Source organism: Perissodus microlepis, chromosome 2 (assembly GCF_051167445.1).
Source record: "Perissodus microlepis isolate ML-2025 ecotype Zambia chromosome 2, ASM5116744v1, whole genome shotgun sequence".
Lineage (NCBI taxonomy): Eukaryota > Metazoa > Chordata > Actinopteri > Cichliformes > Cichlidae > Perissodus > Perissodus microlepis.
Window position 1 is genome coordinate 19,629,605 of NC_140462.1, and position 20,936 is coordinate 19,650,540.

At 39.2% G+C, this 20,936-nt stretch overlaps 4 protein-coding genes across 4 annotated transcripts; 1 reads left to right on the forward strand and 3 right to left on the reverse strand.

Moving 5' to 3' along the window:
* Positions 1-204: 204 nt before the first annotated feature.
* Positions 205-6,280, reverse strand: aurkb (aurora kinase B). Its single transcript, XM_084952041.1, has 9 exons — positions 5,414-6,280; positions 3,926-3,964; positions 3,593-3,671; positions 3,186-3,231; positions 2,906-3,094; positions 2,185-2,323; positions 1,936-2,084; positions 1,678-1,852; positions 205-940 (listed from the first exon to the last, which is right to left on the reverse strand). The coding sequence occupies exons 1-9, from the start codon at positions 5,417-5,419 to the stop codon at positions 767-769; spliced, it is 996 nt and encodes a 331-aa protein (XP_084808167.1). The 5' UTR covers positions 5,420-6,280; the 3' UTR covers positions 205-766.
* Positions 6,281-6,696: 416 nt separating this feature from the next.
* Positions 6,697-10,963, reverse strand: LOC146392694 (uncharacterized). Its single transcript, XM_084952040.1, has 3 exons — positions 10,519-10,963; positions 10,308-10,383; positions 6,697-8,931 (listed from the first exon to the last, which is right to left on the reverse strand). Exons 1-3 carry the CDS (start codon positions 10,617-10,619, stop codon positions 7,888-7,890), a joined length of 1,221 nt encoding a protein of 406 aa, XP_084808166.1. The 5' UTR covers positions 10,620-10,963; the 3' UTR covers positions 6,697-7,887.
* A 1,383-nt stretch (positions 10,964-12,346) lies between these two features.
* cops6 (COP9 signalosome subunit 6) lies at positions 12,347-17,081 on the forward strand. The gene is made up of 9 exons (XM_084952042.1): positions 12,347-12,496; positions 12,608-12,739; positions 13,663-13,751; positions 14,006-14,068; positions 14,158-14,205; positions 14,316-14,430; positions 15,222-15,314; positions 15,530-15,630; positions 16,613-17,081. The coding sequence occupies exons 1-9, from the start codon at positions 12,385-12,387 to the stop codon at positions 16,751-16,753; spliced, it is 894 nt and encodes a 297-aa protein (XP_084808168.1). The 5' UTR covers positions 12,347-12,384; the 3' UTR covers positions 16,754-17,081.
* A 519-nt stretch (positions 17,082-17,600) lies between these two features.
* On the reverse strand, positions 17,601-19,550 carry and4 (actinodin4). Its single transcript, XM_084951680.1, has 4 exons — positions 19,496-19,550; positions 19,356-19,400; positions 19,099-19,259; positions 17,601-18,524 (listed from the first exon to the last, which is right to left on the reverse strand). The coding sequence occupies exons 1-4, from the start codon at positions 19,548-19,550 to the stop codon at positions 17,739-17,741; spliced, it is 1,047 nt and encodes a 348-aa protein (XP_084807806.1). The 3' UTR covers positions 17,601-17,738.
* Positions 19,551-20,936: the final 1,386 nt, after the last annotated feature.

A 20,936-nucleotide genomic window follows, 5' to 3' on the forward strand; every position in this document is an offset into this window, starting at 1 on the left:
AAAGAAAAAATAAATATATATATATATATATATATATATATATATATATATATTTTTTTTTTTTTTTTTTTTATGTTGTATAAGCAACTTAATATAACCCTGAGCAAAGGTAGGACTTATAGTTGCATTACACTACCCAGGTTTGCCAAGCAGCCAGTTATAAACTCTATGATCAATTACTCATTTGATGCAAACAAATGCTTTTACAATATTTATTAGAAAGTTAAAGTACATCTTGAAGGAAATTAAAACATGCTTTCCTGCACAAGCCCCAAACTCCTCGGCACAAACTATTCAAGAATATAAATGAGGCAGTCTAACAGTAGTATTTTGGTGTCAACACCATCTGAGGCAGCAATCCAAAACAAAGCTGTGTCAATTTTCAAAAGTAAAGAAATCACAATTACCAAAAAACAAAAACAAAACACACTTCTAGAGAAGGCACTATACATAGATAAGGACATACATAAGGAGTGTACATTTAATAATTAAAAAAAAAAAAAAAGAGGGTATGCAAGAATAGACAAACAGGAAAAACTGATTAACCGAAGTCATTTTAAAGCAAAAGAAGTGAAAGATTCTCTGCATTTGCAGGTTCTCAGAATTTGTTGTTCATCTTTGTCATGCATGACATAATACTCTGAACCCTTTTTATGTATAAAATTGCCAGTATAATGGCAGTTTGAAGCCCATGGCAGTGAAACCAAATATTAGGCCACAGTCTCTTGCGGAAGGAAAAAGACCCATCATAGGAAGGAGGGCAGGCTCAGGATTTCTTGACAGGGCAGGTTGGAGGCAAGAGCCTGTGAGAGTTGGCACGCACCCACTGGTGGTCGATGACACTCTGTAGTGGGAGGCGATCGATGGGGTTGTGGCGAAGCAGCTTGGAGATCAAGTCTCGGGCACCATCAGAGACAACTTTAGGGAACTTCAAGTCCACCTGCAAATGGAAGATTTGATTCATGCATTTATCAGCAAAGGGGAATGCTGGGATTCTTAAAGTCTTAGTCGACTCAAACTGCCAGGTACAGTCGAGTTTGATAATCATTTCCTGATACATGAGATGTAATGTCAAGTTAGAAAAAACGATGCAAGACGTGTCATTTTAAGAATTTATAACCAGAAAATTAAACATATAGATAAAAGTATTTTTATGCATTTTCTAAAACTTGTGAAAGGAATAAGCAGTCAAATGTTGTGCCCTTCAGAGTCATCCACATCTGCCAGTCAGCTACTGTTCTTATGCACATTTCAGAAAATGCATAAGTTTAAAACAAGCTGAGCTTAAATTAAACCCTTGCTTGTGACTTATTTTGTTCATAATAATTGTTAAGATCTGGGAACATTTGAGTGTCAAGAAAGTCCGCTCAGCGTAACACTTTAATCTGAGCTAAAACTCAAAATGTGTGTACTAAATCTGGTATGCATAATGCTACAGAAGGTAAATGATCTTGTGTACTACAATACATTCCCAGAAGAAATAATGAAAAACCTACAAGAATTTTCCTTTTTTAGTATAAAAGTAAGAGCCAAAGGGAAACAAGTGCTCGACTAGAGTGATACCTAAATGGCTTCTCTCACTACAGTAAAATCAGCTTCTTCTCTATGACTGAAACTTGTAACTTAATCATGAGATTTGACTGACCAAGTGCATTACACATGCAGAGAAACACCAACCTTCATAATCCTTTTGTACGTTTCTGAGTGGCTTGCTGTTTCAAACGGTGGGTTGCCAACTAAACACTCGTAGCAGAGGACGCCAATGCACCACAAGTCCACCTTCTCACTATGGGTGTGTCCCTCAATCATCTCAGGAGGAAGGTAGTCCAGTGTCCCGCACATTGTGCGACGTCTGAGAAGGTTTAAAAGAGGTGAGCAGGGCAGGGTGAACAGGCATCTTAAAGAAAGTGAAGTAGTGACAGTGTGGTTCCTCACCTTAGAGAAGGTGCATGGACTGACCAACCAAAATCAGCAATTTTCAGCTCTCCACGATAACCGAGAAGAAGATTCTCAGGCTTGATGTCTCGATGAATTACTTTCTTCTCATGGCAATACATTAGTGCATCAGATATCTCCTCCATGTACTAGAATTTTAAAGAGGTTGGCATTAGGTTATAACTTCACTATTTTTGCAGTTCAGAGTACAGAATTTTTTGTCACCTACAATTCTGGTTGAGTTCTTACCGTGGCAGTACGCCGATCATCAAATCTGCCACATCTCTGAAGCTCTTTGTACATTTCACCACGTGGGGCGTACTCAAGCACTAAAAACACCCTCTTACGGTCATGGAAGTAATTGTAGAAGCGCAGGATGTTTGGATGCCTGAGGAAATGAAGCAGAAGAGATTTAAATCAGCATGCTAAATGCACCAAATATAAGCAGGCATTATATAGTATGCATTTATACAATATCAGACTAATCTATAAGAGACAAATAAACCACTGAGAACACACCATTTCTTTGTATATCTTGTCCCCAGAGGCATTATACATGTAAATCATTGGTTAATAGACCAGACATTAACTACATTTCTCAGTGTATAGCAATGGCACAGTTAAAGATTTTTTTTGAAATTACACAAATTATTGAAATGTTTAGATATAGAAGTACACAGCTCTCAGCTTTAACTTGGCATTGTTCGACCATTTGAATGTCCCTGCAACAGACAGTGGAGGGTAGCACATAGCCTGTCAAACGTGCGTGAATTATAGGATGGTTGTTATAATCGCCCTAAAACGGGACAGTCCTACAAAAGGTTATTTTGTACATTTCAATGAATGTATCACCACACTTCTTATTTCAACACATATTGTGTAACAAATTAAACTTGTGTTTGTAACCTCAGTGTGCTTAAGATGACAAAAGGGAGTAGAGCCAAAAAAAACAAAGAAGCAGGATACTAACTTGAGATGGGCCTGAATCTCAATCTCTCTCCTGAGTTGATGCTCCACACCTTCTTTCTCCATCTGAGACTTGAACAACACCTTCAGTGCCACAATTGCTTGGAGTTTCTTCACTCTCGCAAGATAGACATTTCCAAATTTTCCCTTTCCAAGTGGCCGACCAATGTCAAAGTCATCAATGGAAATTTTCCTGAAATAAAAACAAGTAAAAGGTCTTTTAAATATTCAGGACAAAGACAACATATCAGGAACATAGAACTAGCCTTAGGTAGTACACTTACTTTGAAGCTGAGCTAGAGGATGAGCCAATGCATTCTCTCGCAGGACCTAAAAATAACACCACAATTAAAACTTAGCAATTAAAAATTTCCTGAGGGGTCTCAATCAGTTATCATAGGTTTGTGTTTTGTGATTAGTTTTTAAATTTCATTTTTACTTTTTTTCAAATTCAATTTCAGTCAGTTTCCAGAGTAGATATGAACACTTCAGTTTACTTTTTAATTTTCTGTCTTTTAATTTAGTTATGTTTTCGTTTTTTCTCTAAATGTAGTTTTCCAGGTATATGGATTTTTTTAAACTTTAGTTTTCATTTCTATTTTAATCAGTTTTCCCCCCAATATCCAGTTTTAGTTTAGTTAACTACAATAACCTTGGTCTTATCAGCATCTGCACGGAAGGAAAGACTTACCTGTGACAGTATTTTTCATTGTGTCTGGTCGTTGCTTCACCACAACTCGCTGAGGGCCTGACAGGTTCGGTGTGGCAAACTGACATCAAGAGCAAACACAAAAACACAGCCATAAGTGATTTATTCATTGCACTATGGCTAAATCACTCATGTATTAATATTACAACTACTACTACAAAATTTTACCTACATATATTCTTTGATTTGCTCAAAGTGACTTTCGGTATTTTAATAACACCTCAGTCCAAGCTGAATCAGATGTGCTTGCTAGATTTAAGCACAGTTAACAGTAATGGGCCAAGCAACATAATCTTTTACAATTTCCATACTTACTGGTCTTTGAAGACCTCTGGGCTCGTAATTTTCCTTATTCTGTAAAGAAATAAATACAACTCACTAAAACAGTACATTTGAGCTATTTTGTGCCCCCCTTGTTTTTAGCTTTATACTTATTTTAGACAACCAACAAAGGGAAGCAAGCAAGAGATTAAGGCACACTTTGTAACTCATAACCTAGGATGTTATGTCAAGGCTCAGTGCTTTCCCTGTTTATCATTAATGGTGACTTTAACCAAGAGTTTGGAATTAACTCAATGTATGAATAGATTACTTATAAAATATGGTCTGAAGTTCATCCAAGTCACAATTATAAACACATTCTGATTTAAATCATTAAGCACAACCAGATGTTCTTTTCATTTCTTAGCGTGCGCACACACACACTGAGCTATATTCTGGGGGAAAAAGTAAGTGAATTTATTTATGTAAATTGTAGAAACGTTCTTCATGTATAACTTATGATGCAGGCACAATGACAAACATGAATGGTGGAGTATTTCTCCTTACCAAACTGTTTCAGTTCATCAGTATTTCTTGGAGGTCTTTATTTAACATCTCTCTTCACTTAATGCAACAGCATCTAAACTAGGTTCAGGTCGCCAATAATCTTTCTAGAGACAAAACAGAATTTGTATGCTTTTGCTTACTGGAAGGGCCACCTCTACAATCACTGTCACTTCCTGTTTTATACCAAAATAACACAGGGTGTAACACATTCCTAAAGTTGGAGAGCCACCCTCCACTTCAAGTTAATACTTAATGTGTAAAATAAAGTAATATAATGGAGAGAGCACATGGCTATTACTGCGACCTAACTGATGGTTAGATTATTTCTAGATTCCATCCCCTCTCGTTTTTTTAAATTGTGCATACACCTAAAGCGTTTTCTAGTGCCAGAGACAGTAATATATTTGATTTCAGCTGGTTTTCCTTATCATATACAAAATCGAGAAGGAAACACTGTCTGTGGGTGGCTGAATTACCCACCACAACTCTTTACCCGGTTTGAGAGGTAAAAACGCCTTGTTTTATCATGACTTGATCGCCACACTGACCTTAGATATGCTAGTTCAATGCTTTATATAGTGTTCATAAATTACACTTACTGGATTGAAGATCAACGAGTTAAACATTTAAATTAATCGTTAAACAAAGAACAAGGTTTACCGGGCCTCTGTTATTTAAAGTCAGCGTTCAAACAATTGCAGTACAAGTCACTGTACTGATCACCTTTAAGGAAAACATTAACTTAACTCGAAGTAGAAAACACTGCCTCGTTCATAGAATATACTACCTGTGATCTTTTTACCTCGAGTTAACGTTACACGTTAGTCTGCTAATATAGCTTGCAAGCAGGTTAGCAGCAAGGTTAGCTAAATTAAGCTAAAATTTACGTCTACGTAAACATTATATACGGAGTTTAAATTGTTATCAACTGTTACTCGGTAACGCTTGGATATAAATGTATAAATATCGAATTACCTGCATCGTAGTGAAGGAAAAACAGTATTAAATTTACAGCGTGAAAACCTCAATCTTGTAACCTAGAACTTCCTCGGCCGCCAGCGTTTTCAAAAAGCTAATCTTCACGAACGTGATTGGTGAGCTTCGCACACTTAGAGAACGGTCATTGGATAAAAGCGCTGCAAGGGGCAGCCTGTCATTGGTGAGCGGTGGCTGTGGTCCCGCCCACATGCTGTACATTATTTTTAAAAAGAAGGAGTAACGTCCACGGTATGTGACGTATGTAGGCTGTATACAGCATTTATATCCTTTGTCCGCGTCCATAAAGGCTCAATTTTTCATTGGCTAAAATCTACAAAATTCAAGCACGTGACAGAAAACCAACAGTACCTGCTGCTATAGCATAAAATCCCTCATAACTATTATATATAATTAGCAACATTACTTCAACATTAATCAACACTTGGACCACATAAAAAGCTAATTGCAAATAGTTTGTGCATTCAGGGCAGTGGTAGGAAACTTTGTATGTAGGACTTGAATGTTTTTCCCACTCACTTGTTCTGAAATGGGTAAAACAGGTGCACCATATATGATTACATCTATGCTGTTTTACTAACAGTACATGTTTAGTTTCAAGAGTCTCTAAAACCAATGTCTTCCTTGATTTGACCTATTGACCTATGGTGGATCTAAAATGTATCCAAATAGCTGCGGCTCAAATTTGACCAGTAAGAGCGGTAATGTACAAAAAGCACAGCACCCTTACAAGAGTATAACATTTTTAACCATTTTAATCTATGTGTATTTTGGGTCACTTTCAATGTGAAATGTTCACACTGGACAAATTTGAACTCAACAGCATGTAGGTGTTAAATTCTTTGGTATGTAGCATATAAAAATTTAAATGATTTCCAGCTGCAAAATATACTGCATATCATATATAAATTCATGAATCCAAACTTTAATCCCATAATTACTTTTAATTAAGATGCTTTTAATTTTGATTATACGGTTTGTGTACCATTAAGCTACTTGTGTAGGATTAATACTTACTAATTTAAATTCTTGTCTTTCCACTTTTCAAAAACCGTAACTGGCCACTCCAACACTCAAAACAAGAGAAATGACCTGTGACAATTTTCTGAAGCTTAAGCTGACAAGAAATCACCTACGTAACAGAAGATAAAATGTAGTATTTGACCTTGAAAAATGATACGTGCAGTTTCATGACAAACTGATCAGTCATCTTTAAAGGTGCAGCTGACATACCGTATTTGTATTCAAGCACAAATTCTGGGTTTACTTCATCAAAATAGCTTTATTCAGAACAATTTGTTCTTCACAAGATGAACCTTCATTGAATGGTTGCTTTAAATGCAACACATGTATGATGACACAAATCTTCCATGTTTTTTCCTAAAATTGAGACAATATACACACATTCAGGATAAGCAGTTGCTTTTTGTTCTCAGTTTCTACAAAACACATATGCATCACCCAACCAAACAGAGTAAAATATATGTTTTCTGACAGTATACATTGTTGAGAAGTGGTAAAGAACAGGAAACAGGTGGATCATGACTTATTTGTCTTTGTAGCTGACACCTGCTTATCTGTTTACAGTCTAACAGCAACTGTTCTGCATTTTATTTCATATCGTTAGAGTTTCTAAGCACTAAAAAGGAGAGACTTCCCACTGACTTACCTCAAAGAAACTGAGAATTGTAGGAGATCATGACATATCCCTCAAGACAATATAATTTGTGTCTTCGACGACAGATGTTCTTTCTTAACTTTCATAATGTAGTAACCTCAGCTTATGAGGCAACCTTGCAAACTGACGAGAAATATGTTTTTCATGATGTTTGCATCAATGTGATGAAGTAATCTGATTTGTCAACGACAGACAATTCAGTTTGGAAGTTTTATGCAACTGTTACCAATCAGATTTTTCAGAAAACACCATATCACAATATATCTCTTACTTCTAAGTCAGCTTTAATCAAGACAAGTAACATTTTGAATATAATACTGTAAAAAGCTAAATAAAGGGCCAAAACATTTATTGTTGTTCTTGCACTGCTGAAAACTGCAATCCTCCTCTAAAGCACTCAAAGGTAATTCTGTTGAGGAAGTCATTTATTTTTATACATACTATTTTTTTTAATTTCATCGCTCAATAAACCCTTAATACATTTGAATACATTACTGTGTACAGCTATTCAGTTTTTGTTACTTCATTCTAAAAGCCTAAAAATTCTATAAACATGGATCATTGTGAGTAGACTTTTAAAATTATTTTTTATTTATTTATGGACTTATTGTGGCATTGTCAGAAAAAGTTGACAAAGCATTCTGAATCGGGTTCTACTTATATCAACATGATCTAAAAGCCTATGTAACAGTTTTTTGTTGTTGTTGTTGTTTTATTTATTTATTTATTTTTAATCCCATGTGGGTTGCTTGTATATAGCAGCATATAGCTTCATTCAATCTTCATTATTCTGAACAGAGCAGTTGGTAAACACCAGTGTGCAGGATGGCAGCAGGACAGCCAGTGTGCGACGCAGACCTGGAATAGGATCGTTCATATCTGCCATCTTGTTCTCGTCGCTGCTGCCATCTGCACCTGCAGCTTCTTCTCTGTCCTGCTCTTCTTCCTCACCGCCCTCCCCCTCTTCTGATGGTGGATTCTGACGAGGCTGGAACCTGACGTCCACAAACTCCAGCTGGCGAAGTCCACGGAGCATCCTGCAGCTCCGGGCTATCTGCAGCTCGCTGAGTGTGCAGTCCCACAGGCGCAGACGTTTCAGGTCTTTCAAGCGGCTGGCGCAGAGCAAACCTGGACCCACCTCTTTTCCACCAAGACTTAGCTCCTCCAGCCCAAGCCAGCCAGCCCCCAAGCCAAGGGAGGCCATATGTAACTGGTAGCCCTGCCGCCCTGTAATGCCTATTTCCAGAAACTTGAGCCTGGAAAGCCCTTCTACACCACAGACACCATCTTTGGCAGCACAGCTTCTAAGCCCATTAGCTGTTACACGAAAGGTGTCACGTAGCTCTAGATGACAGAGCCTCTCCCATGATGTCAGACCCTGCAGGTGCTGGTCTGTAAAAGAGGGCACATTGTTAAGGACTAACCTCTCAATACCAATCCCTGAAGGAGAGCCAGCCCCTTTTCCTTTCTGGTTCCTTCCTTTCAGTTGAGCACCAACACTGGATGTGGGTTCTGCTCTTTCTTGGGGACTAGCTGATGGCAGGGTCTGATTGAAGAAGCCACGAGGCAGCTCACAACCCCGCAGCTCCAGCACCTGCAAAGATGGAGGTAGGATCTGGCAACTGGGCAGGCTTCTCAGGTCTGCATGCAGAAGATAGAGTTTACTCAGTCGAGGGCATTTTGTGGACAAAGCTTTAAGCCAAGACTCAGAGAGAAAGGTTCCGCCACGTGCGGACAGCAGCAAACCACGCAAGCGAAGGCACCTTAGTCCGCAACCCAGGTACTGACGCAGCAGGACCCAAAGGATGCGGGATGTCACCTAACACACAGTGGACAGTCCATGAATATGTGTGTGTTGAGAGAGAGAAACAATAACAGTCAATAACTGCACAAACACACAACCCATGTGTTATTAAATGATGCTCATTGTTTATTTTTAGAGCATATTTTACACACAAAAGCATTTCAAAATGCTTTACAAGGGGCTTTAAAAAGCAATACACAATTTTATTCACTATCAAAGAAACTAAAATACACATACAATAGAAAAACACATACCAGCCAAGAGAAAATATTAGTGGACGGCTGTTAAGAATGACTAGTAACAGCTCAGAAACTGCCAATAGATGGCCTAAGACTCAAATCAGCAACTAGGTTGTTGAAACAAAGATATGTCAAAACTGGCTTTGGGATGGATAAAGCAGGCCAAGCTCCTGGAATGGCTTTCCCAAAGCTCCAACGTCAATTGTACTGAAAACTTGTAGACTATGTTTAAAAGCTGGCTCCATGCCAGGAAACCAACAAATTTAACTAAACTCAACCAATTCTGCAAAGAAAATTGGTTAAATACCCAGCTACTGTTGCACCAAAAGCTTGTTGATGGCTACCGAAAGTGTTTAACTGAAGTGCAACCAATAGTTATATTAACCAAATATTAGTTGGGTTTGTATGTGTGGATTTGATTCAAACTTGTGTATCTACTTTTTCCTCTTTAAAGCCATTAAAGCTGTGTTCTGTACAATTATTCCACCCTGGACAAAGAACAGTTCAAAGAAATTATGAAAAGCCCCAAATTCCTATGTAAAGAGCTTAGAAAGAAAAATTACTGGATTACTTTAAGTTTCTTCAAGACATTTCACCTCTCACCCCAGAAGCTTCTTCAGTTCTAAGACCAAATGGTGGAAAGCCCCAGGTATTTCAGCTCTAGTGGGAGTTGTCCCTTAAGAGGGTCGTTTGGCCTTAGAACTGAAGAAGCTTCTCGGATGAGAGGTGAAATGTCTTCAAGAAACTTAAAGCAGTCCAGTCGCTTTTCTTTCCAAGCGCCTTGGTTTACCATGACCTGGATAACTGAGAACCTACACAGACCCAAATTCCTGTGGCATTCATGCCCATGATGCATCTATAAATTTCTCAGCACAACTGTACAAGTGGGCCCGTTTTGAGACAGGAAAATCCCGGTGTTGTATTTTTATTTGATGATACAGTTAAAACCAGTGCTTTAACGTGAGAGGATAAATTAAAACATGAGTCAACAGCTCCCAGTCGTTCATCTTTATCAAAAAAAAAAAGAAGTTATCGCTATGGGTTTGTTTCTATTATTATCCCCAAGTAACAGACTAGATTACTAAAATGCCTGGCCTGCATTAACAGAAGAAACGAAAAATTATGAAGCCACACTGGCAACAACATCCTTACCCCTTTCCATGAAGTCAGGTCGACATTTCTCCACAGTCTTTGGTCTTTAACAAGGCGTTTCCACCTCTTACATACCCTAAAACCACAATTTAAAATATATAAACATATACACAAATCACATAACAAAAGACAAAACAAACGAAAACCTGAGTTCTGTTTTAAACGACGATTAACTAGTAAATCATTGAGAGCAAAGTTGAAATCCCCTTACCTCCCGGCTTTGACGACCTCTCGTACGTTCAGGTAGGACAACACATCGATTAAAATGTTTTCGGGAAAGTAGTCCAGATTGCAGCCCCTAAATTCTTCCATTTTGTAAACAAAACTCTCAAACCTCACACACGGAATGGTACACGAACGCACACGGGTTGCGCCCGAATCAGCAATCCCCCGGAAACACCGGTCCACTGACTGTGTGACCGAGCGGCCGCTGGGCAGTTAAATCAAATCAGCGGCTTTAAGTTCAACACAACATTCCCCGACCCAAACAGCCTATGTTTCTATAAACTCCCATCAGGTTTATGACCGTGAATATGCGGCACGGTTTGTTTTAAAAAAGAGCCCCACGAAGCCACTTAACGTCCTTTGCATCAACAGTCCACTGCGCCTGCGCGGATTACCGGACAAGATGGCGACCAGCAATGGTGGAGGAATGGAAGTGGATGGGGCAGGCGAGTATTTATCCCTCATCTCATCGTTTCTGTCCACATCAACCAAAACCTGCGCGCAGGTTGCCGTATATGTTGTTTTGTGTGTTATAAGTGAGCGGAAGTGACGACTCCGTGGTGTTAAAGGGTCGTAAGGAGCTTGCTCGCTGACATAGCAGGTTAACGTACTCAGCTCTGTGAAGCTGTCAGTACATTCATCACTGTGGATATTTCAGGCAGTTCCCTCTGCTTTGCCACAGGAGTTTGCATCAGAAATTCGAAGTAAAATCTAACATCATGTGCAGTTTGATTAAAATGCTGTGGCAGTGCTGCAACACCAAACACGTCAACATTAGCTATACATGAGAGAAACCGACATGCAGGCCTATATCTGTGTGAATAGTTACATATACATTAAAATGACTGTATGTAGCGAGCATAGGGCGACCGCTCAGAGTCGCGTTTTATTAATTTTATAAACTGTCATTGGGCACATCGCTGACTGATCTACCTGTCCAGGTGTCCTGTTGGGAAACTGTGGAACTCGTTTTATGATTGTATATGCTATTTAACTTTTTAGGAACGATCCTGAGAATGATCTTTTGTGCCAAACTAAACAGATGATTAATGCCAAAAGGATATATCCAGTCACTTATTTTGAATGGAAAGAAAACGGTGTACTGTTGCTTGGCTCTGGAGCTAAATGGCATAGATTATTGTCATCAGCTACAATCTGAGTGTAAATAATCTCTCTTATTATTTTGTCTGTTATGCATTGGTCATACGTTATTGATTGTTTTGGGTTCATACTGATTTACTGCTATTGATGTGTCTCTGCTTATTTTCTTGTGTTCCATATATACATGCAGTTTGATTATACGTATACCGAAACAGGACTGATCCATTGTTGATTAACTTTCCAGTTAATGTGATTGGACCATATTAATCACTTTTGGTTGATCACTGTTGCTTTTTTCCTAATTTTCCAGTAATTATTTGGATTTGAAGGAGTATTTCCGTTTGTACCTGGGTCATTTAATCTCAAATCACTGTTGCCGTTTTGCACAACTATCTCAGATTTGCCTAAAAAGGCTATGGTCCACAGATTGGATACATATATATTGGTTGCTGTGAATTTGTAGCTTCATATATCAAATATTTTTCAAGATGTATTCTTTTCAAAAATGGTCCATCGACACATTTTCATTGATATCATACGAAGGTAAAATTTTACAGTTTGTGACGATAAAATTCTGAGATGGTTGATTTGAGATGGAATGATCCCTTTGTCTGGCTTTCCGGTAATTGTTTGAATTTGACAAAGTGCTTCCAATTAACAAGTTTTTTGACTTTTTTATATATTGTCATTGACATACTGTTAATCCCAATCATGTTTGTGTCTTTGTGTGATTGTAGCCAGCCCCAGTGTTATGGCCTCAGGGGTCACTGGGAGTGTTTCTGTGGCCTTACACCCTCTGGTTATCCTAAACATATCCGATCACTGGATACGCATCCGCTCGCAGGAGGGCCGACCGATGCAGGGTATGTGTGAAAAAACAACACATTATCCTATCACATATTTATATATTGAGCTTATGGAATAAAAGTCTAAGTTAAAGATAAACATATGTTGTTGTGTTTGTTTCTGCTCAGTGATTGGAGCTCTGATTGGGAAACAGGAGGGTCGAAACATCGAGGTGATGAACTCCTTTGAGCTGCTGTCTCACACCATAGACGACAAAGTGCACATTGACAAGGAGTACTACTACACCAAGGAGGAACAGTGTAAGCTTTGTTCAAGTGTTAAGGACAATAATGCACATATTTGTGTGTGCATCTTCTTTGATGACTCAGTTGTTTGGTAGCTGGAGTTGTGCTAAAATGAGTAATACTGGCGTAATCATCATTCAGGAAAATCAGTTCACACATCAGTTTGTCGTGATTTGTTTTTCTAGACTTAGACTCTAGTTTTGTCCTTGCCTCCTTTATTAAATCGAGACATTTTCTGTGTGTGTTCTGACTTTCCCACACAAAGAACAATAAACAGTACAACAATTGATAAGTCTTGAACGCCAGAATGGGACTCTGTAGTTTTGGAGTTTCAGTTCCCAAAGAGTACAGATACATTGTTAATATGTTTGGATGTGCAAGGAGTAAAACATGTGAAGGGAGATTCCTAACGCTTGACCAAAAGATGGCAGCATTGGATCCACTTGTTGAGCCATAAGTAAATGATTTACACACAAGTCTTTTGGTCAAAATTACATAAAAACTACCAAAACTCTCGGTCTCTGCCTCCTGTTAATTTCCAGAAAATCAGAACAGTTATTATAACAAAAACACAACTCTTTATGAAGGCAGTTGACTCACAGTCGTGGAGACATCCCAAGCCTCTGTAAGCATTTGCAACAAAGCCTCATCAAGCAGGGTTTTTATTTTATTTGTATTTTTTAACACATTTTATTAAAATGACAAACACTTAAACCTGTAGTTTGTTTTGTAAGTTCACTATATTGTTTAGTTAACTGCTGTAACCTTGAAAAAAGCGGAGCATGAGCAAAGCAAAAAAAAAAATCTCTTCAGTTTTCATGTCACTATGAGAGAGTTCATTGATGACTATGTTCTCCAAGCCCCTCTCAGATATTTATTTATCAGTAAGTCAAGTCATCAGATCATTTTGTTCTTACATTTGTCTTCTGGTCTCTCAGTCAAACAGGTCTTCAAAGACATGGAGTTTCTGGGCTGGTACACCACAGGTGGTCCTCCAGACCAGTCAGATATCCACATTCACAAGCAGGTAGGCAGACACCAAAGCCCACTGACAGGTGGCAGGATGTCAATGTTTTGACACGTGTACTGTGGCCATGCATGTTTCAGAAGCAAAATATATCACTTTTAAGCTTTTAAATATCTTAAAATCCCATACACACCTGCTCCACTTGTGTTGTACTTAAAAACATGCCTTTATACTGCTATAGAGTCTACACACAAGTAAATGCTGGATATTTCAGATCGTTTGCTTTTACCCTCATTTTCTCTACTTCCTGGCAGGTGTGCGAGATCATTGAGAGCCCTCTTTTCCTGAAGCTCAACCCAATGACCAAACACACGGACGTGAGTTCATTTGCATTGTTTCAGCAACGATGTCGCTGGTACAAACACAAACGCCTCTGCTCTAAACAGAGTGTTCTTTTGTCCCACAGCTTCCTGTTAGCGTTTATGAATCTGTCATTGACATCATCAGTGGCGAGGTATAGTTTACTTCCACTTTTATCTAGTGCAGGTCTAATCTTGATTACCACAGATGTTTCAGTTCCATCTGATATGTATTGTTTTTGTTTGTTTGTTTGTTTGTTTTCAGGCCACCATGTTATTTGCTGAGCTGACGTACACTCTGGCCACAGAGGAAGCAGAGAGAATTGGCGTTGACCACGTAGCTCGTATGACGGCCACCGGCACTGGAGAAAACTCAACAGGCAAGACAAGCTGTTGCCTCAAGAATTACTTGTACATGTCCTACTGTCCTACTAGCTACACACTGATCATAGTCATGAATTGTTGCTAATTAAGCATTCTTTATTTAACAATAAGCCACAAAAGGTGGTAAATCAGAGCTTTTCTCCAGCTTCAAATCCAAAAGAAATGGCTTTTGTAGCTTTGTTGAGTTTCTAAAGGCTTAGATCAGGTTAGAGGCGCTGTTTTCAAAGATTAAAGGCAGACTTGACTACTTTTTATGAAAATGTGTTTCCTTTAAAAAAAATGCAATATACAAATGATTTGTGATACGAGGTATGATTAAAAAAATACAACAACAACAAAAACACCTTCTACAATTTCAGTTTGGTCGTTCTCTAGTTTTCTCTTTCTGCACTCATGCCTCTGTGATGCATACTAGAGCTTCTCAACTGTTAAAGTCATGTTAGGAAGGGGGCAAAGTCAAAAAAGAGGTGAATCTAGCCCCTGGGCTGCCACATGCATGGTGGCAGGATCCACGGATTAGATGCTTTCAGCTGAATTTTCTCCCTCAGGGTTTTACAGTAGCTCTCCAAACTTACTGCCTCACACTGGGGGAAAATTTTTACATTGTACAACCATGTAAACCCAGAAATAAATTATTTAAATGAGGTGTAACAAGCTGTCAGTTAGGGCATGGTGTCACATGGTGTCTCCTCCATCAGTCGGTTGTCCTGTGACCTGCGTCTTATTGGTCACCATCAAAATGAATCGGGGTTTAACTGTGTTGTTTGGTGTCTTTCTTCTGTGTTAGTTGCTGAACACCTTATAGCCCAGCACAGTGCGATAAAGATGCTTCACAGCCGAGTGAAGATCATTCTAGAGTATGTCAAAGCCGTGGAAGCAGGTGAGAGAATGAGAGGGTCGTTTAATGACGGAGTGAGAGCGAAGAATGTGAAAATAAATCTGAAAAGCAGATGTTTTTAAATGAGATGTTTCCTCTCCTTCATTTTTTTAAAAGGAGGCCCCTCAAACATGCCCCTCTGTAATTACAAGCTTCTGTTTGACAGTTTCTTGACAAACTCAACATTTTTCAGCATGCTGTTTATTTGTTTCTCACAGGCGAGGTGCCATTTAATCATGAGATCCTTCGAGAAGCAAACGCCCTGTGCCACAGACTGCCAGTCCTCAGCACCATAAAATTCAAAACGGACTTCTATGATGTAAGGAATCTTTGTTGCTCCTTCACACACACACAGAAATTGGACCAAGGCAGGTCAAAATCCTGGGAAAAATGAGAAAAGGAATAATCTAACTTGCCTCTCTTTGGTAACAGTTTTTAAATATAGCTAATATTTAGCAGCATTGTAACAGTTAACAGGCAGGGAAACACGCGATTCAGGGATCAGTGTATTCAAATGTGATGTGTTTACATGTAATTATAAAGATGGAACTACAGTGTTTCAGTGGACAGAGTTTAGAGCCAAATAAATTTTCGTTGCGTATCGAGAGACATAAAATGCTCAAAGTACTTTTCAAGCATTTGCTGTAGTTGGTAAAGATGTAAAGACAAATGCATCAGTTTATAAACTGACCCCATTGCTGCACCGGCCACATAAACCATATGGATCATTTTTGATGAGATAGAAAATAAATGAAAAGCAGCTCCTAAGTCGTGCAACTGTATTGCAAAAAGTCACCAATCTTCAGTTTGATAAGTTCTATGCAAGACACGTGAAGTCATTTTAGTTATTTTTCCATTGTTTTTTGAATAATCTGCCAGTGTACAAGAAATTAACGGAGCAGTGGGACGTATTTTTTGCCAGTACCAGCTGGTGATTATTTAGTCACTTTTACACAGTGTACTCCACTCTCTATTTGTTTACTTTTACCCACATTACATAAATCTTTCACAGTGTACCCAAGTACTGGGTCCAAAAACTGAAGACAAACACAATCCTAAAATCAAAGCTCACATCTCATTTTATCAAAGTGTAGCTGCACCCTTTTTGCTGCACATTTTGCTGTCATCGACATCGAATACTACAATAATAAAATGAAAGCAGCAATAAAAGATAGATAAGAAGTCTCAGTCACAAGGAAAAATTAATTTATGATTAAATATCTCTTGTTGTGATGATGTTACTGTTCATTGTGCTGTAAAAGTGAGAACTCCCTGATGCCGTTCTTCTGTTTACCCTGCAGCAATGTAATGACGTCGGCCTCATGGCCTACTTAGGCACTATCACCAAGACTTGCAACAGTATGAATCAGTTCATCAACAAGTTCAACGTCCTGTACGACAGACAGGGCATCGGCCGGAGGATGAGAGGACTCTTCTTTTGAGCAAAGCAGAGAAACAAAACGAGCACCGCATTTATTATTCTCTGTTCTGTCTTTTTCTTTTCTTTGTTTTTGTTTTTTTTGTCTGTTTCTACTTTGATTAGCTAAAAATCAGTTCTTAAACCAACCGTAGCTTTTCAGAGCAGTTAAAAAATTTCCAACCACAAGTGTATCTAAAAGCACCGATCATTAAAAGCTATGTACAAAGTCACTCATCTGTTTGGTGGGTCTGCACAGGAATGAGTCCACTGTACATGAACGTTCTGTTATTTTACCCAGTTTGTTTTATTGTTTCATGTTCCTGTATGTAATAAATGATCTGCTGATTTTTCGTTTTTTTCCCCATGAGACTTTGAATCTTCTGTCAACGAAGCACATTTAAAAAAAAAAAAGTCAGATCTGCACTTTTAAATGAGCACATGAAAGTCTGCTACGTGGAGCTCGCCTAGCTGGAGGTTTATTGGCAGTAGCAGCACGTTTGCAGATCACCTTCTGAAGTTGTGTTCCTGCTGTTTGATTGCCCTTATAGGTTTTGGACAGAGAGGCAGGAAAAAGACTGCAGGGTGACTTATTGCTCCAGAGTGTATGGAAAATAACAGGAGTCAGCATTTATTTGGCTATTAAATGTATAGCAGAACAGACATAATGGCCTCCCAGCATGCATGCTGGTACTTCACAAGTGATTTTTACCTGCCATGTGGCGATGGGTGGAGCAAAGCTTTCCTTTTGAGGCTACTTTGCACCTTTCAAAAAGGATATTCCAACTCAAAATGCTACTCGCTGGTGAAAAACTGATTTGTTATAATTTATTCTTGTCAAAAAGAAAATTGATTTTTCACATACTGGCAGTTACACATTGAGTCATCGATGTAATTACACTGCATCTAAAAATGCGCTAAGACATTGGTTTTATTGACATTACATTTAAAAGATGTGAAAGTGTGCAACTTGGATGTTTTCATAGTCTGTTTTGTTCCCTCTGGATGTTTTACTGGCTCTCCTCTGCAGGCTCGTCAGCAGCATCAGCAGGCCGTGGGTACTGGAAGCGGGTTGGATCGTACAGATCATCCCTGGGGTCGTAGGGTAGAGGGTGCTGGTAGTAGTAAGGGTGAGGGTAGTAGGTTACTTTCTTAATGGGTGCAGGAGGTGCTGGCTCCTCCACATGTTCCTCCTCTTCTTCCTCCTCGACCGGAGGGGGTGGGGGTGGTGGGACCACAGCCTTTCCTTTGATGGGCCTGGGTGGGTTGTCAATCAGGCAGTCGGGATCCCAGTAGGGGTCACAATCGTACTCCATGCCCTTAAAGGTGCGGATGTGAGCTGGGGGAGACTTCTTGACAAAGACTGGGGGAGGTGGAGGTGGGCCAGATTTCTTAGGAGGAGGAGGTGGTTGAGGCACTGCCACGGGAGCTGGTGCAACCTTCTGGGGAGTGCAGTGGGGGTGGTACCGAGGGTCACAGAGCACAGGTACTGCACCTGTGGGCATGTAGACAATGTGAGGCTTGCAGAGGGGGTCCTTTTGGTTACACAGGTAGAGCACATCGGCCTGTGAAATGGCTGGAGCAATAGGAAGAGCAGGAGGCTCTGTGGGTCTTGGGACCCCTTTCATTGGCGGAGGAGGAGGAGCAACAACTTTGCACTTCTTGTCTGTGGCTGGGTCACACATGATCATAGGCACTCCCAGTTTGCTCTGGAAATAGGAAGCATCAGGGCCGTAGGTGTGCTCCAGGTACCTCATCTGCTGGTAGAGCATTCGCAGCTTGTCAATCTCATAGAGCTGAGAGGCGGAAAAAGAGTAAAGGAAAGACAAACTCAGGTTTATTTATGTAGCATGAAACTGCAAAAAAAAAAAAAAAAAAAAAGCTGCCTCAAGTAGATTTATAATCTTCAGTTGGTTAAGAAAGAAACCCTGAGAAACATTTAAAATCTGAAATCCTTAATGATTATATGTGTTTTTAAATTAAAAAGCTCAGTTGTAATCGCACTTCTCGACTAAGCCGAGAGGTGATGTGTTTTGAATCCCAAAATCCCGACCCTCTGAGATCAAAATGAAAAATCTTTTTTCTTCCTGCTTTTTTTTATACTATGAAGGTTTAGATTTAAAATCTTCCACATCCAGATATAACATGTTGGTGCTGATTTTAAACAACCAGAACCTGGACTGAATTCAAAATTTAACATCCTTATTAGCTAAAATCTTACATTTGCTGGTCTGCAAAGGTGACTTGTCACAGTTTTCTGTTACTACAAAGAATGTTTAAAATAAAGAACACCTACAGTGACACATTCTGAGGTGCTTATATAGACGGTGAATATTTGGGCTACCCCAGGAAGCCCAAAGTGTTTCTTACCCCCTCAGTGTGTCCAATGCTGCTGTAGTATTTGTAGTAAGCCTGGAAGTCTGGGTTTCCTCTGTACCACCGAGGGTCCGCATTACGCTTTGGTCTGGAGTGAGTCAGAAAATCATTTGCTTTCTCTGCATCAATGCTAACATCGCCTACAGGGACCATCTCTGTTAAAAGAGGAGATGAAGCTGAATCTCTCAAAAACAGTTGGAAAAACAGCACCGCTGCATAAAGGGTCAGAAAATTGTTCGTTTTTAACTTACGTTCCTGCTTTATGACATTCAACAAAGATTTGGCCTCCAGCAGGCCTGAAAGAGGATGAAAAATAATTTGTGATGTTGATTTTTGATTGTTTTTGAGAGGTGAACCTGTGACATTGTGAAGTAAAAGAAGCAGAGCAGACCTGGGAGAAACACAAGACAGAAGAGTGCCCCCGCCAAACACGATGAAGAAATCATCTTGAACCTCTGTGATCATGAAGAAAAGGAAATGATCATTTTGAGGAAAACTGTTAGTTCGTACAAAATAACTCTGAATCAATTACATTTCACATCTACACATTTAACAAAGGTATGTGTCTAATACCAAAATTCAATTGTAAGACATAAAAATGTCTTCAGGTAAAACTGTTCTGCAATCTGATGCTCTAAATGCAAAGATTAATATAGACTGTAGAATATAAATGTGGCTTGCAATTAATAACTTTATTAATTCAAATTATATTTTTACTTCTTATTGCACGACCCAATATTTTAAAGAAAACACATCTGCCCGTTTTACTCACCTGACTCAGGAGGCAGTCTTCACTGGTCTGAACAAGGCTGAGTGGGTTAAATACACATCTCTGCGTCGGTTACCCTGTAACATTATCTTCTATCCAATCGGACTCTACCGACTTTGAGTCCGAAATCTTGTCTCCACCTTCCTTTTAATACACTTTAATGTGGGGCCTTTGGCGCCAATTAAGAACAGAAAGCCTCAGGACTTGTGCAGCAAAGCCATAAAACAAAACAGACTTCAAATGGAAACTCCCCATTAAGTCTGGAAGTGAAGCATCACCTGCTGGGGCAACTGCAACCGTAGTGAAAATGCTGCCTACTAACACAATATCCATGCCAGAAAAGCTTACAAAAAACATAGATGACAACCCACGTTGCCTTAAACATACATTCATAATGAGACTTCACAGATTTCTGAAACACCACCGGTTTCTAAAGGTTGTTATTTTTACCCAGTGAACACCTGCTTTTCGAACACAGGACAGCTATCTACAGCATGTCTCAGCATGTTCAATATTCAGACTGCATTCTTACTGAAGGCCGTCATACTAAACATACATGCAATAACACACACTGGTCCCCAATCATAACTATGTTAAATGTGATAAATAGATTGTGAATAATGTCCATGATGAAAATGCAATTTCCAAGTTTACATTGTTTTAGCTTCTTGCTGTATTAGATGCAATTATTTAGATACATGTCATCAGTAGACCAAAACATTTAGGTGACACATTACTAGTTACTCTACCAAGACAGTGTATACAAGTGTTAGTGGGTTACAGGATCATTCATTATACAGCTGGAAGCTTGCGGTTTTGAAAGCTAGATTTGGCAGCATTAAACATTTGTTGCCTTTTCTGAATATCCAAGCCTTTTGAAATCTTTGGTTCAGTGACTCACAAACCCAAAGTTGTGCGGGTTTTGTCTTTCAACATGAAAATTGTTACTTGCAGACCTGTATGTTTTGTGGGCAGGCGTTACTCAAAGGATTAGCGAGGCGTCCCCACTGTGAAACCAGGTGTTCATACACATTTCTTCATCCCACATTATGTGCACAGAAGA